This window comes from Ahaetulla prasina, chromosome 1 (assembly GCF_028640845.1).
Source record: "Ahaetulla prasina isolate Xishuangbanna chromosome 1, ASM2864084v1, whole genome shotgun sequence".
NCBI classification, from domain to species: domain Eukaryota; kingdom Metazoa; phylum Chordata; class Lepidosauria; order Squamata; family Colubridae; genus Ahaetulla; species Ahaetulla prasina.
Genome location: NC_080539.1, coordinates 110,153,880 through 110,171,027, shown reverse-complemented (window position 1 = coordinate 110,171,027; position 17,148 = coordinate 110,153,880). Strand labels below are relative to the sequence as shown.

General features: G+C 36.0%; 1 protein-coding gene across 1 annotated transcript in view; it reads left to right on the top strand.

Annotated features, from left to right (window-relative positions):
• The window catches only part of NKAIN2 (sodium/potassium transporting ATPase interacting 2), a 642,901-nt gene that overhangs the window by 326,605 nt on the left and 299,148 nt on the right, over positions 1-17,148 (top strand). Inside the window, exon 3 of the mRNA XM_058172453.1 lies at positions 13,388-13,468. Within this exon, the coding sequence (XP_058028436.1) occupies positions 13,388-13,468 (81 nt within the window). The remainder of the gene's footprint in view (positions 1-13,387; positions 13,469-17,148) is intronic.

Below are 17,148 nucleotides of genomic sequence, written 5' to 3'. Positions count from 1 at the left end.
AGACTTTTATAAAGCTCTCCTTTAAGAGTTTAATAAAAAACCCAAATCCTGTTTCTCCCACTTTTAATCAGCATACCTACTGAATTTATCTCTTCTGTATATCTCTGAAAGGTATGACATACCTCTTGGGAGTTGAGCTTGGCAATCCTAATTTTCTATTGTTACAAAAACCTTATTGATTTGTGAGTCTTGTAATTTGTGTCATGGTTGCTGTCAGATTATGTAGTTCTCCTACTATTCCCAGAAAACGGGAGGGCAGGTTTTCACAATTTGAAACTTTCTCATAAAATGCAGCGGTAAGTAGAACTAGGACATGGTATGGGATTTGTTCATTATCTTGCCACAGACCTTCTATGCTGCCTTGCCGAATTGATTAGTTCAAGCATGAACCCAAAGAGGTATTTAAATGGCTGCAATCTGGAGGTCGTATATCCTGACAAATCTGAAACATTTACAATATTTTTCGAAATGAGGCTTTGATTTTAAAGATAATTGAACTAGCAATCACATAATACAAGGCAACAGTTAGGAACTAGTACAGTTGCATTCTGTGGTCACTCTGAAGTAGTAAGCCTTTGATTCAAACCATTAGCTGAGTTAATTATTTTCCAATCCAATCCCTTCACCAACATGCCATCAATATGTTGATGATAATATTGACCTGTCTTCCAAAGAAGACAAGAGAAACTGGGAAGAAATGCTGTATGCTTAGGAACAGCTTTAATTACTGTTCTTACAGCAAAGCACCTTTGCACACCTGTCTGAAACAGAGTCCATGTATTAATTAATTATCTAACTTAATTAGTACCTACATCTATCAGCACACAGTGTTTCTTATTTATAGATGATTAAAGTTGTAATGATCAAAGGAAAATTCAGCTGCATATAGATTTTTTAACCTCTTAAGAAAAAAAGAAAATTTGCCAGGAATTTAAAATTGGCATTGGAAAAATACTTACAAACATTATGGCTCAAAGTTGAAATTTACAGAACTGCCACTTGTATGGTAGCATTATTTTTGATGGGTCAGTTTTAGTGACATGAATTTATTGTGAGAAGCAAGGAGCAGAGATATTAGCACATTTTGCCAACATCTCTCATTTTCTAGAGCAGCCAGAAGAAAAAGAGTAGTCTTTTTGGATTAATTACAATTTCATGCTGCTTTGAAGGTGTCAACAAGGTAAGACCAACTGTAATTTGTTGAAATCATACTCAGAACCTATGATTTGGAGTTGGTTTGTGAAGTAGAACACTTCCTACCAAGGGCATATTTAAATGGAAGCCAAGATGTAATTAATTTGAAGTATAAATTCATGTATTGACCAATGCCAAAGTACCAAAGACTAACAGCCAATACTTGCAGGAGGTGGAAGTTATACCATATATCCTCTCCAGGGATTGATACATACAAATCTACAATTTGATTGGGTAGATTATGTCAGAGTATGAATATTCATAGACTGGAATAGATCAGCCAATGAATAGGCATAGCAACTAAGTCAGCCAAGGGGGACTTTGGATAGTCAGCCAAGGGGGACTGTTTAGAAACAGAAACTTAAGTAAGAAGTCTGGGCGTGGCTTAGCCCTGCAGCTTTAAGCTCTGAGTCTGATTCTTTGCTGAGAACTAAACAAGTCTGGGCTTGCCTGCTCTGAACTGTGAGCTGAAACTAAGAACTGTTCTTTCCTCTGCCTGTAACTTCTACCACGTTAAAAGAATCAGCTGTTGGTATTGTAAATTTACTTCATGTATTATTATGTATATAAAGAAGTTAATGAATCCTGCTGAATCAGTTTACCTGTGTATGCTTTCTAGATTTGATTTTGCAACAAACTCTGACAGGTTATAATGTAATTGCAGTTAATCAGCATTAATACAAGCAATAATTACTGTTAACACAGGTGGCAAAATTGACTTTGTTCATTGGTTAAAGTTAATGCTTATTAAAATAATCTGGAAGGAGTGGGCTAGATAAGAACACTCTTCCTTATACACTCTTCCTTATACACTCTTCCTTATACACTCTTCCTTAACTTAAGCAAGTGGATTTTTTAATCTTTTTTAATGTTTTTTTCTAACTGCCACCTGACACTAACCACTAACCATTCTCGACCATATTACGCTGTTGGAAGAAATGTCCATCTGGGTTCCGTTCCAAGTGGGAAACATGGAGACTGCTTGGAAAGATGGATTAATGGTGGACAGGATCACATGGTTTGAGTTCCTGAACAGAAAAGGGGCCGAGATGCTAAGTATGCCTTGGTTTTATACCCTCTCTGAGCTTTGAACTTCCCGGGGCACAGGAAGAGTATCCTGATTGGTTGTCAGACCCCCGGGGGTGAGGGTCTTAGCTAGTCTTACTGGTTGATGTAATCTTCCCAGGTGCCATGTGGTGAGTTTCTGTTGCTAGATGGGTCCTATTGTGTTGCAGATGATGATCCATTGATAAAGGTGGGGAGAATGAATTTCTGCCTCTGGCCCATTGATAAAGGTGAGGGGGGAGGCGGGAAGCTGCAGGAAGCTGCTTTGTCCTTAAAACATGTTTCTCCATTTCTCATCCAGGGAAATATAATATTCTGCCCTTTTTAATATTTTATAAAATATTTCATTCTTCTAGGAGAAGGGTGGGTGCTAACTTCCTACAATGCTCTCCGGCTTGCCTTCTTGAAGTTAACACTTTCTCTTATTTTGTAAGTGCCTTTTACTTTAGGGACTTGATTGGTTTTTGCTGAGTTTACAGTGTGGCCTGTTAAATCCTTTTTGTAAAATTGGGATTCAATCTAAGATCCTCCTAAATTCATCCTTCATCTATACACATCTCGGGTGAGAAAAATGCTGAATTGAAAAAAAACAGTGATTTGGTCAATTCATTTTGGTTCCAGTCTTTAAATTTTAAACTGAAATTAAAACTTCCCATCTTCTTCCAGTCAGGCAAGAAATGAAAGGAAATGCATTAACCCAATAGATAGTCCTCAATTTACAATCACAATCACAAGACCAGAATTTCCTTGGTTAAGCAAATTGGTTAAGTGGGTTATGCCCAATTTTATAACCTTTTTTAACATGGTTGTTAAGCAAATCACAGTAGTTCTGAAGTTAGTGTACTTTATTGATTAGCCCATGGGCCATATCAAAGTACAGAGTTCCAAAAACAAATTATTACTAATATCCAATAAAATACAATTTAAAATGAAATTTGAATAAATACAATAATTTAATATATGGATAAATAAAATATAATAAAATTATATTTTAGTGTCCCCCTCCAATATACCCAATCAGTCCCACACATGCTGATCTCAACCAAACGATCCCTCACATCCTGGACATAAACTGTTTCAACTCCTACCCTCAAAATGACTCTATAGAGCACTGCACACCAGAACAACTAGACACAAGAACAGTTTTTCCCCGAAGGCCATCACTCTGCTAAACAAATAATTCCCTCAACACTGTCAAACTATTTACTAAATCCGCACTACTATTAATCTTCTCATCATTCCCATCACCAATCTCTTTCCACTTACGACTGTATGACTGTAACTTTGTTGCTGGTAACCCTTATGATTTATATTGATATATTGACCATCATTTGTGTTGTAAATGTTGTACCTTGATGAACGTATCTTTTCTTTTATGTACACTGAGAGCATATGCACCAAGACAAATTCCTTGTGTGTCCAATCACACTTGGCCAATAAAAAATTCTATTCTATTCTATTCTATTTTGCTCAAGTACTGTGCTGTATTAAATGTTGTTTTCAAATTCTGGCCACACATAAGGTAAGTTGTTTTGATATGGGGTTCCCAATGGATCATTCCTTTAGTACAGTGAGGGCTAACCTTTTTGCCGTCACGTGCCAAAAGCAGGGGGAGCACGTGCGTGTGTGCCCACACCCATAATTCAGTGCGTCCCGTCCCCCACAACACATGCACGTAACCCCTCCTGCTCCCCCCACTTTTGGCATGCGATGGCATGGTGGATCCAGTAGGTCCATTTTTCACCCTCCCCAAGCTCCAGAGGCTTTCTAGGAGCCTGGGGAGGGTGAAAATGGCCTTCCCCACCCCCCAGAGGCTCTCTGGAGGCTGGAAACGGCCTCTTTCCTGACTTCCGGTGGGACCGGAAGGCGTGAAAGTCAGCTGGCCCCATGCATGCACACTGGAGCTGAACTAGGGCAATGCTCGTATGCCCACAGATATAGCTCCACGTGCCACCTGTGGCACGCGTGCCATAGGTTTGCCATCATGGCTTTAGTATATAGAACGAGGTATCTGTCTCTCACCCTTTCATACAGGCAGCAATGAAATAGGATATGTTGTTAAGTGAATCTGGATTCCTCCATTGATGCTGGTTGATAAAAGCTTGGCTGGAAAGGTCACAAATGGGGATCACATGACTCTGGGATGCTGCAATCGTAAAAACATGCTGGTTGTCAAGCACTGTGGATAATTGAGATATAATTACCCTTAATAAATGAAACAGAATCACTGATTTACATGGTTGAAACAACTAAGTAGGCTTATGAAATGATAAAGTGAGAGCATATAGCTTTAAAGTTGTGCTTTGATTTGCTTGAAAACAATTTTGGTATTAGTAATGTAATGGTCTTATATAATTAATTTAATTATTGTGGAGTTGAGGCAGATTAGCATGAAATTATTAATTATTCTTTGAGAATTATCAGAACTATCAGTACGTTGCTTATCTTTCCTAGTGGTAGTTGTGACTAATAACATTTTGGCTTGCAAAGTAGACCCTCATTTGCAAATCTGAGGTTTCAAGGAAAAGTGTGAGCATTTTGGGGTAAAATGGCACTTATGCATATTTGTGCATAATTTATGAACTTATGCATATTGACAAAGTGTACCAAAACTGACCTAGACTGAGTATGAATATGCATGTGACACACAGACCCATCTCAGTCAGGATTCATGCAAGGATTCATACAGAGGTAGTGTTGCTTGAATTTGATGATGAACTCTGGAGCTGGGATAGAAAGGTTACCCATCTTGGAGCTTTTGGTACCATCAACTACAGAATCCTTCTGGATCACCTGCAGGAATTGGAAATTAGTAGCACCACTTGGTGGTGGTTCTCCTCCTTCCTGGCCAAATCCAGTCAGTGTTGGCTGGATACAGGGGAAGTTCTCCCTCCTTTTGTCAGGTGCCACAGAGCTCAACTCTCTCTCCCCATCTGTGTTACATCTATATGAAACCCCTGGGTGAGCTTGTTTGTCAGTTTAGGGTTCTGCATTATGAATATACTGATCATATCCAAATATCTCTCTTGACTATGAGCTAATCAAGTGAAATTTGGTTCTGTCTCAGTTCCCGTAGACTGTGTGAGACAAGTTGGTAAGGAACTAACTCCAAATCAGTCCTACCAACACTGAGTGGTTGTGGCTCTTGAGGTTCCTTGGAACTGAGGATTTTCTATCTATGCTCTTTGAGAGAACAACATGTATGGACACAAGAGTGATACATAATCTGGGAAGTGTCTTGAATTTGCAGCTGCTGCTCAAAGAGTAATAGGTGCCAGCTGTGACTAAGAGACCTTGGTAAAGCTCCATCTGGTGTACCAGATGTACCCCTTCCTTGACCAGGAGTCATTTCAGACAGTCACTCATGCCTTCATCTTCTCAAGGCTTGACTACTGGAATGTACTCTACATGGGACCATCCTTGAAAATCACTCAAAAGTTTCTTTTTTTTTTTTTTTGTTTCTTTTTTTTTTTTTATTACTTTTTTTACAACAAACAAACAAACAAAATACATTATTACACCCTTGTGCTATACATAAAAGGAAGATTTGGGTCTTCGGATATATCCTCATGATTGCCAAAATCCACGTTCTCGAGGTACAGGTACTGAAGCGTCCAATGTTCCAAGCGCAAAGTCCACAAATGGTTTCCAAGTCTTCCAGAAAATATCTTCTTTATACACACCACTTCTAATTTTAATATCACATGTCATTTTATCATTTAAAGCTAATTTCCACATTTCAGAATTCCACTCTTCTATTCTAAAAATCACATCTAGTTTCCAATATCTAGCTATTATAATTCTACCTATTATAATCATAATTCTAATCAATTCTTTTTCATATTTTGTTAATTCTATTTCCTTAATTACCAACAATAATATAGTTTCCACTCTCAATGTTATTACTTTCCCCATCATTTCAAATATCATTTTCTCCAATTGTTGCCAAAACTTTTAACCTTATCACAATTATACCACATATGTTCATAAGTCCCCAATTCCATCTCACATCTCCAACATTTTTACTAGTTTTTTATCCATTTGTGACAATCTTACTGGAGTCAAATACCATTTCAAACAACTTTATAATTGTGCTCTTTAATCCTTATAGATAAAGTTCTCATAATTCTACTCTTCCAATTCACATTCCAATCTGATTCTGGTATTTCAATATTAAGATCTTTTTCCCAATTTGTCCTCATCACTCTTTGTAATTTTTCATCAGAATTTATAATCTTATAAACCCTACTAACGAGTCCCTTTAGCCCAATTTCATCTTTCATAATCCGAGATACTAAATATTCAAATTCAGTTTCACATCTATTTATTGAATAATTTTCCTTTAGTTTTTTTGTCCATTTTCTATCTGTATTTTTCAAACCAACTTAACCCTAATTTTTCAATAATTTCTTTATTCCTCCTTTCATTTCCCATAACTTTTATCCAATCTCTAATAATTTCTATATTTTCCTCTTTAATCACTTCATTACGTTTTATATTATTTTTAATTGGCCAAATTCCAGTTGTCTCCCCCAAAAAGATTATATCCGGAATTAAAATTTTAACAGATTTGTCCCACGTTTTTATTAATCCCTTTAACCAATAACTTCTACTTACACATTTTAAATTTGCTTTATCTAAAAACCACCTTGATCCAAATTTCTCTATATCCCTTAACTCTAAATCTCTCCAATAATTATCTTCACCTTTAAGTATTTTTACCACTATCCGGATACCATACGCACAGTAATAATTAAATAATTTGGGGATTCCTAATCCACCTTCCTTTTGATTTTGATACCACATTTTCTTCACTAATCTGGGTCTTTTGCCACCATTGCAAAATTTATCCAGTTTTTTCTGATATCCTTCAATATCTTTCTCTGTCAAATTTAGTGGTAGCATCTCGAATAAAAAGTTGAACTTGGGCAGCAACATCATCTTACACATTGCAATTCTACCAAACCAAGACAACTTTAAAATTTTATATTTATCTATCTTCTTCTCAATTTCGTTAATCACCACATCATAATTAAGTTTTTTCAATTCTTTAACCTTAAGTGAAAGCACTATACCCAAATATTTCAATGTGTTTTAATCCTTATCCCAAATTGCTCTTGCATATTCTCAGACTCATTACCATTACTATCCATCAATAATTCTGACTTTGACCAATTTACTTTCAATCCTGTCATTTCTTCAAATTCTATCAAATGCTTATATATCTTTTCAAATCTTTCTCTACATTTTCAAAATAATTAAAGTATCATCCATACAAATTTATCTTATACCCCTTATATCCTTCTAATTCTTCATCTTTTTCTATCATTTTTGTCAATATTTCCATAGCCAATAAAAATAATGTTGGGGACAGGGGACATCCTTGTCTCGTACCAGCTTCTAATTTTATCTCTTCAGTTAATATTCCATTCACCTTCACTCTTGCACTGCTCTTTTGGTATAATTTTGAAATAACATGTATAAACTTATTACCAAAGCCTAAAGCCTCCACAATTACTTTAATTGTTTCCCATTGTACAGAATCAAAAGCTTTAAAATATCCAATGATACTATACCAATTTGATCACCATTATATTCAGCTACATCTATAATATTTAATACTCTTCTAACAATATCACTCATGTATCTACCCTTCACAAAACCTACTTGATTATAACTTATATATCTATCTATAAATCTATTTAATCTATTACTTATAATAGCAGTAAATATCTTTGCATCCTGATTAATTAAAGAAATGGGCCGATAGGACTCAATCCTTTCTAAATCTTTATCTGGTTTAGGAATTAGGATATCACCGTTCTATTCCATGACGAAGGTACTTCCCCACCATGTAATATTCCATTAAATAATTTTTGCAATCTTGGTATTATTAATTCTTTAAATTCTTTATAAAACTCAATAGGTAATCCATCCTCACCTGGAGCTTTCCCTAATTTTAATTTTTGTATTATTCCATTAATCTCATCTTGTGTTATATCTTCTTCCATCAATTCCTTATATGTTTGATCAATTTTCACCACATACTTTTCTAAATAGCTTTGCAATTTTCCCCGATTAATTGGTTTCTTTGAATATAGTTTCTGAAAAAAATTTCTAACCACTTCACATTTCTCTAATTTTTTATAACATCTTATACCTCTATCATCTATCAAAACTCCAATTTCTCTCTTCTCTCTTTTATCTTTCGCCATCTTTGCCAATAATTTAGAATTTCTATTACTAAATTCAAAAAAATTCCTATTTAAAAATCTCAAATTTCTTTTTACTAACTCTGTATCTTCTTCTATCATTTTATTTCTTAACATATTAAGCTCCTGAAGAATTTTTTTTTCTTTAGTAAGCAAAAATTGATTTTCCAATTCTTTAATCTGATTTTTATCTCTTTCCATTTTAATTTTATAATTTTTATATTTCCTACTTGATAATTTAATACTCTCCCCTCTAAACACCGCTTTCATCGCATCCCAAACAATTTCAAATTTAACCTCCCCGTTATCATTTAATCTCCAACTTTCCTCCAGTTTTTTAAGTATCCATTTTTTATCCTTTTCATTTTATACAGTTTCTCATCATATCTCCAATAGCTTCTTTTTCTCAAAATTAAAATCTAAGTCCACCATAACTTCTGCATGATCAGAATCTTTAAATTCCCACATCTACCTTATCCACATTATTCAACAAATCTTTAGAAAGAAAAATATAATCAATTCTAGAATATGTATTATATATCTTAGAAAAAAGTGTATACTCTCTCAATTCCTTTAACCTCTCTCCACATCAACCACGCCATTTGAAGCATCCACATATTTAAAATCCCCATTTTATTTGCTCCTCCACAGCGGGTGGGATTAGTACTATCTATTTTATCTCTGATTAATTAAAATCCCCAGCCACAATTACTTTCCTACACTTTCATTCTCCAAAATTTTGTTATTTTTCAAGAAATTCTCTTTGTTTTCATTCGGTAAATATAAATTAACAAGTGTCACTTTTTCCTCATTAAGATTTCCAACAATTATTACATATCTTCCATCTTCATCCAAAATTACCTTATGTTTTCAAAGTACACCCTATCTGATATCAGTGTTGCAACTCCTCTAGCTTTTGAAGATCCAAATGCTTTTCATATATTTGCATACCTTTTATATACATTCTATTTGAATCTTCAGATTTCTGATGGGTTTCTTGTAAAAATAAAATGTCTGGCAAATCCCTTTTAATCTTAAGCTCCAATCTTCTTCTTTTAATCTGGTTCCCTGTACCCTTCACATTCCATGACATTATTTTTATAACTCCCATTTAAAATATAAATTTTTTAATCCTATCCCCGCATCTTCCTTTCTGTGCCCACCACCCGACATTAAACTACCATATTTAACATATAAACAACAATAAGAAAACAGAAAAAAAACAAAAAACAAAACAAACAATAAAGTACAAACAATCTTCTTCCCCCACATCCTCATCGATTTCGCCTCTATAAAGAGAATGGGGGAGAGGGGACGTGCCAATGCCCGGGCCACTTCTTTCGGGCTGTCTATTTAAATTCATCACTCAAAAAAAAAGATAGCGATGACCCGCATTCAGCTTCGTATTTTCCAAGACTCTTATCTGCTTCTTCTCTTACTGTATCCTCACGACTCTTCTTCTGTTCAACCAACACAGGTGATATTTCTTTCCTCTTTAACCCTTTGGAGTCTTGCCCTCCAATAGCCCCTTTTTCTTCTTCTGGGATTGATGTTTCCACGTATGTTCCACCCATCTGAAGCATTTGATCTTTTATCTCCATTAAATCCTCCATCTCAATCAGTCCAAGCTCCCGTAAATATAATAATGCATCTATATCTGGGGTGATTGTACGCATCCTTCCTTTATAAAAAAATTTCAATTGTTGTGGTGGCCTCCAATTGTATTTAATTCCATTATCCCTCAAAACTTTTGTGATTGGTTTTAAAAAAAATCTCCATGCCCTTTCTTCTCTTGATATATCCGGGAAGACTTGAATAGTCTTCCTTCAACTTCAAAGCATCTCCCAACTCTCTCACCTTGGCCATAACTTCCAACTTATCACCAAGATTTGCGAACCTGACAAGCACATTCCTGTTAGAACCATTTTGCCTTCTGTATCCAATTCTAAAAACACTTGCCAGGTCTGCTATTGTGAGCGTAAGTTGCGTATGCAAATCATTAATCCATTTCAGAACCCGCTGTTTCAATTTATCCTCCTTTTCTTCTGAGATTCCTCTGATAACTAAATTATATTTCCTCATGTCTTCTTCCAAAAGACAGATTCTCTTATCTTGCTGCTCATTTTATAAAATATTTTACCAATTTGCCGATCTACTTTTACTTCATGCACATGCATCTGCTCCATTTCATCTTTAATCATTATCATTTCCTCTTTTGTTTTGCAAAGTTTTCATTCATCTCTTGCTTTAAATTCTGCATTTCAGATGTCAGTTTCAATGTCAAATTATCTATACGTTCTGATAGTCCTGCTATTTTTTCCCCAATTTTATTTAAAGCTGCAGCAAGTTGCTGCGTTTCTGAAAGTTGTTGAGTCATTTTGAAAAAAACCAAAAAATTTCCCAAACTAGGATTCCAAACCAATTTTACAGAGGGTCTTAGTGAAGATCAAAGGACGACTGTCTTTTAATTGAAGCGAAGCGGCTTATTTGCACTGTTATCTCTCAAGTTCAAGGATACTCCACAAAGAAACACAAAACTTCACAGCTAACATTAATCAGCGCCATTTTTCCTCCACGTCAGCAAAGCAGAAAGGAAGACAAACCAACTTAAACGAAGCAAAATCCTTTTTTTTTTTTTTTGTAATATAAACAAGCTATTAATTTGCTCTCCAGAGAAAAAAAAATAAAGAAAAAATTAGCTCAGTAAAATCCTCTTACTACCAAACAATCCAATAAAAAATCAGTTTCTCTTCTCTTCAATTAAATTCTTCTTGGCTGAACTTCCGGAAGGCTCAAAAAAAAAATAATCTTCTCATTATCAAATTCAGTCCTTCACTTAGCCTCAGCAATAGAAAAAAATTTTTTAACACAGAACAAGATAGTTAATTTTGGAAAAACAAAACACAGCAATTTATTCCAACTTATCTTGTCTGCCGGCTTCGGTCAACCCACGCTGTAGAAACTCCTTAATTCAAGCCGTTTCAGATGACCTACCAGTTTTAAATTCAATCTGCTGGGCTGTTAACACTTTCAGTTCATGATTTATTACTCCACAAAGAAACACAAAACTTCACAGCTAACATTAATCAGCGCCATTTTTCCTCCACGACAGCAAAGCAGATAAATTATTCTTGGCTGAACTTCGGAAGGCTCAAAAAAAATCTTCTCATTATCAAATTCAGTCCTTCACTTAGCCTCAGCAGTAGAATAAAATTTTTTTAACACAGAACAAGATAGTTAATTTTGAAAAAACAGAACACAGTAATTTATTCCAACTTATCCTGTCTGCCGGCTCGGTCAATCCACGCTGTAGAAACTCCTTAATTCAAGCCGTTTCAAATGACCTACCAGTTTTAAATTCAATCTGCTGGGCTGTTAATACTTTCAGTTCATGATTTATTAACTTTCGTCCATAACAGTGCATTCCAAACGGCATAAATTCTCATAAATCTTCATTAATAAGCCCTGTGAAGTGAAGGAAAGGTCCTTACCCCACCACGGTCATGGCCACGCCCCATCACTCAAAAGTTTCAACTGGTCCAGAATGTGGTGGCATGGGCAGTGATGGGCATACTAAAATGACACTTCTGTTCCATGAGCTGCACTGGTTCCCACTAAGCTTGGCCTGATTCAAGATGCTGATAAATTACCTATGAAGTCCTGCATGGCATAAGGTCAGGTTATCTTAAGAATCATGTATCTCCCATAGCTTCTGCCCAGCCAGTATGTATTGACAAATGGGGACACTTTGAATCCCTTAGATTAAATAGGAGTATATAGTGGAACCCTCAAAACATGCTTTCTCTGTTGTGTTGCTGCCCTGAAATCCATGTGGCTCCCAGCCTGCAGGCTTTCCAGCCTTGAAATGGGGTTGCTGACTTGGTTGTTCTTCCAGGCCTTGAGCCAATGGATGGGACCCCTTGTTGTTTGTGTTTTCTTTTTGTTATGTTGCATAGAGTGCATATAACCCCTCTTATTTTGTAGAAAGTTTTTCATTAAGCTTTATATTGTGAACTGCCCAGAGATAGTTCGAGTCAAGCTGTGTTTATATTGAATCAAATAAATAAGTCAGATAAACAGATACAATGAAATATATGTGATGCTGAAGTAAAAGCCCAGAGCCTTCAACAATCTCTGAAGCATTGTGAGAAGATCGCAGGTTGTTTGGAAAAACATGATTGTCCTTAGGAAGGAGGTCTGGTACAGCCAGCTGTCTTGCATAGGATCAGGCTGGATATGCCTAGTTAGCAACAGGAGGATGAAGATGGTGAAGGTACGGTGGGGACAGCAGGACCTATGGATGACAGGGCGGTTAGTGCTTTGCAATGTGGCATTGGGGTGGTTGGCCACAGTATGGGCCTTGAGGTGACCCTCTTCATGGTGGTGGTGGCATCAGCAGTGCTTGAGTTGAAGTAGAGGCTCAGGGAAGGGGTCAATTAACCCCAGTACCATCTCTGTCCCCCCAGGAGTGCCACTGTGCAGAATGGCCAAAAGAGCAGAGATGGGGAAAGACATGCAAGTGGCAGGAGTTGAAGTGCCCCTGCAGTTGTGTCAGCGGGCTGCCAAGTGCCCAAATTTTCATCAAGTGACCATGGGAACATTATTTTGGCCATAGCTTCAGGAACCAGGCATAGGTACGAGTTGTATTACATTGCTCTATATTTGAATGGTTGTTGAATAAATTGTCATTGATTGAGGACTAGCACTCTATCATATTATTATATTGAGTAAATGTGAAATGAAAGGTGCCGCTCATTTTATCTTTATTTGGGAAGGTAAGTAAACCTCTTTCACGTAACAAAATGACTGTGTATGCATGCCTGTGCCAGCATTTTCATTTTTGTTGTTTCAGAATCATTTCAGCCTAAACAATATTTAAAAATAATAATGTATGATTTTCTTTTCCTTCTCTACAGTATGCTGTCTGGCTAATCCTCTGGGTTACATGGAACATATTTGTTATCTGCTTCTACTTGGAAGCTGGAGACCTATCAAAGGTAATTCACTGCCTGATAGGCTAAATCATCTGATGTTTACCTCTCCTGTTCTAAAGACATTTGCTCTTACATACTTAAAATCTGGTCATTTCTTTAGTAATCTTGGAAATGAGGAATATCAGGGTTGCCTCAGTAGTGCATGTCTTAAATCACTGACAATATAAAATTTATATCAGTATAAAATATAAACCTAGGAGGACAACTTTTAATGAGGATAGTGAATGGGCTAAGATTTCCAAAGACTAATCTTATAATGCTAATTTCATACTTGGGAATACCATAACTTGGTCAGATGCTTTTAAATATGATCATATTATTGCTTTTTTTCTTGTTCATTGAGTTGTGGATTTGGTATAGACGCGCGCATATTCAAAATAGTTTTGCTAATTAGTGAAGAAAGGACAAGATAACTGGCATTGGCAACTGTTTTGTAATTTTGTTTCCTTTTTAACAATATATAGAAGGATTGAAGTATTTTGTTTATCCTTTAAGTGATTTCAGCAACTTTACTTCTTACTGAACACACATCTTGGTCAAGAGTAGAAAAAACCCATCTTTGTATGTATTATTTTTATGCCATCTTTATTCTGAATAAGGTGGTGTTCATAGTTTAACATAACAGAATAACAGAGTCAGAAGGGAGGCTTGTGAAGTAGAACTCTTCCTACCAAAAGCATAGAACAGGGGTAGTCAACCTTTTATACCTACCACCCACTTTTGTATCTCTGTTAGTAGTAAAATTTTCTAACCGCCCACCGGTTCCACAGTAATGTGCCATGTATTGTCGTCTGCGCATGCCTCTCGTGCATCGTGGATTGGGTTTGGGGAGGGGCGCCGGCTACCAGCTCTGCTTGTCTTACAGCTGGGTGGTGTGGGGGGAGATGCGCAAGATATTCTGGGACGAGGCTCTTTTGTTTGCGGTCGCACTATAGCGCCATTTAGTTTCACTTACGTAACGTGAACTAAACATGCGTAGGCGATACAAATAGTATATTTTCAGAAATTTAAATTGTCACGGGGAATTTTATGAAAACATAATGAAGATGTTTTTAAATAATGCTATGATTTTTTTAAAAAGTCAATTAAATTAAAAAAAAAAGAAAGTGCTTCAGTATTGGACAAAACCCTTACCACCCACCATGAAAGCTGGAACACCCACTAGTGGGCGGTAGGGACCAGGTTGACTACCACTGGCATAGAACATATAATAATAGGGTTGGAAGGGGTGAAGGTTTTCTAGTCCAAGCCCTAGCTCAAGCAGGAAATTCTATACTATTTTAGACAAATGGTTGTCCAATCTTCTCTTAAAACCCTCCTGGTTTTCTGGAAGTAAGCTGTTCCGTTGATTAATTGTTCTCACTGTTAGGAGATATCTCCTTAGTTCTAGGTTGCTTTTCTTCTTAATTAGTTTCTATCTATTGTTTCTTATCCTTTCTTCTGGTGCTTTGGAGAATAGGTTGACCCTCTCTTCTTTATGGCAACCCTTAGATATTGGATCCCCTAGTCCTTCTTTTCATTAAACTAGACATACGCAATTCCTGCAACTGTTCTTCGCATGTTTTAACTTCTAGTCCCCTAATCATGGTGCTCCATTTTCTTTTCCCCACAGTACTGTGAGGTGGTTGTACTGAGAAAATGTCCAAGCCTATGGAGGACTTGAAGTCAATTGTGTATTCATACAGATCTAGCAATAGTTATCTGAGAAATCTTGCTTTCCTATAAATGTGGATGGATGGATGGATGGATGGATGGATGGATGGAAGGAAGGAAGGAAGGAAGGAAGGAAGGAAGGAAGGAAGGAAGGATAGATGGAACAAGGGAGAGAGGGAATTCAATGGGGAAGCCAATATGAATGCAGAAGTTGCCTCCCACTCCCACTTATTTTTGTTTGCCTGTAATCATTCTGTTTCTCTGCTTAGGTAAGGTAATATCTCTGAAACAATGACCCAATAGGTCATAAATTGCCTAGTTTACTATAAAGCTCTTTATGGCACAGCTATATGTTACATTAGGCACTGTTTTGCTGCAATTAATTCTGTGGTCTAATTCAAGAAGGCTTTATGGGAGTCCCCTCTTGTGAGGCTCATGGGACTTGAATGAATCCCAGTATATCAGCTCGAAGGTTCAAAAGGTACTTTGCATCCTTGAATTTAGAAAAATCAAAAGCTGTCCTTTTTCTACAGTTTTTCAGATATTACTGATGGGACTATAGTGTTCCTCCATTCAAATAATTTTGTTGTATTTTTATTATTTTGTTATTTGTGTATCTTTGATTTGTTTTACCCTGATGTCCTGAGATTGTGATGGTTTACAAATAATGTAAAGAAGAAAAGCAACAGTTTTAGTTAGTAGTACTGCTTTGCTGGCCAAATGTTTTGACAAAATTTTCAAAGTTTTATAGGAAGTTATCAAGATTAATCAGAAATGCATTTTTGAGAAAAATATATAATACATATTTTGAGGCAAAATATAATGGTTTAATAATACTTATACTGTTCATTAAAAGGATAGAACAGACAAGGTTGGACACAAACAAAAGTGATAAGAGTTTGAAAATAGACTGATCCATCTATTCTTACTCAGACTATGTGGAGAAGATATACACTGATATGCAAAACAGGAGAGATGGATTCATAGTGCCTGAAAAAATGTCTATTGGTGGCCCAGCATATTTTGGATTAAGTCCTTTGTGAAGGGGATTACAGATGAAGAAATGTTTATTAAAAATTTTGATTATACTTTAAATTGTTTTTTGCCAAACCATTTAAACAATAAACATGTTGCCTTTACTTTGGAACCCATTTTCCCTGCTTTTGTTTCTATTACTGTTCAGTGGAATTTGTGAATTGCTTCAAAACTACTTAGAATTTGTTCTTTTTCTGTTTACCTTGTTACATTTAAATTGGCCTTCGGGTCACCTAATTTTTCACCAGATCATTAGAGAAGAGTTGACAAAGATGACAAAGAATCACTACTATTTTTAATCATAGGAAATGAAATAAACCAGCAATTGCTTCATTCTGATCCATCTCCATCTTTAAGGCCATGTATGACATATACCGTTGTATAGAAGATATTTTAAAGCTTTTATTGGAATTGGCTTTCAGAAATCAAATGATTTTCTGTCTGATATGGAAAAATCTTCGTCTACTGGAAAGTGAGTGTGTGAGGGGGTGGGAGGGAGGGAAATGATGGTATGGTATAAAGAACTGATTTGTGTGGTAAATTAATGCATACAAACAGTGCGAATCTCTGAAGCTGCCAGCATGGGAAGCCACAGCTTTCATGTGGTGCCCACACAATGGGCAATGATTCTAAAACAATATATATTGTCTAGAATCTTGCCTGTGTAGCAGTATGAAAGAAACACTAGATACAGCATTAATTGATTGTGGTTCCTGCAGGGAATCGAGAGGTACTTAAAGAGCCATATCCTTTGCTTCTGGCTTGGAAAAAAAAAAGAATTACTAGCAACTGCACATTTTCTGAAAAATACTTTCACAAATAAAAAGTCTGAAAGTTTGATGTGAAAACAGACTCAGTTAGATTTTATAAGATTTAATTCAATTAGCATGAAATACTGTTTTCTAGTCCCATGTCTAAGTGAATTTGAGGAGCTTCTTATTTCCCCATTACTATTGATTCTGTTGTGATTTTATTTATTTATTTATTTAATTTAA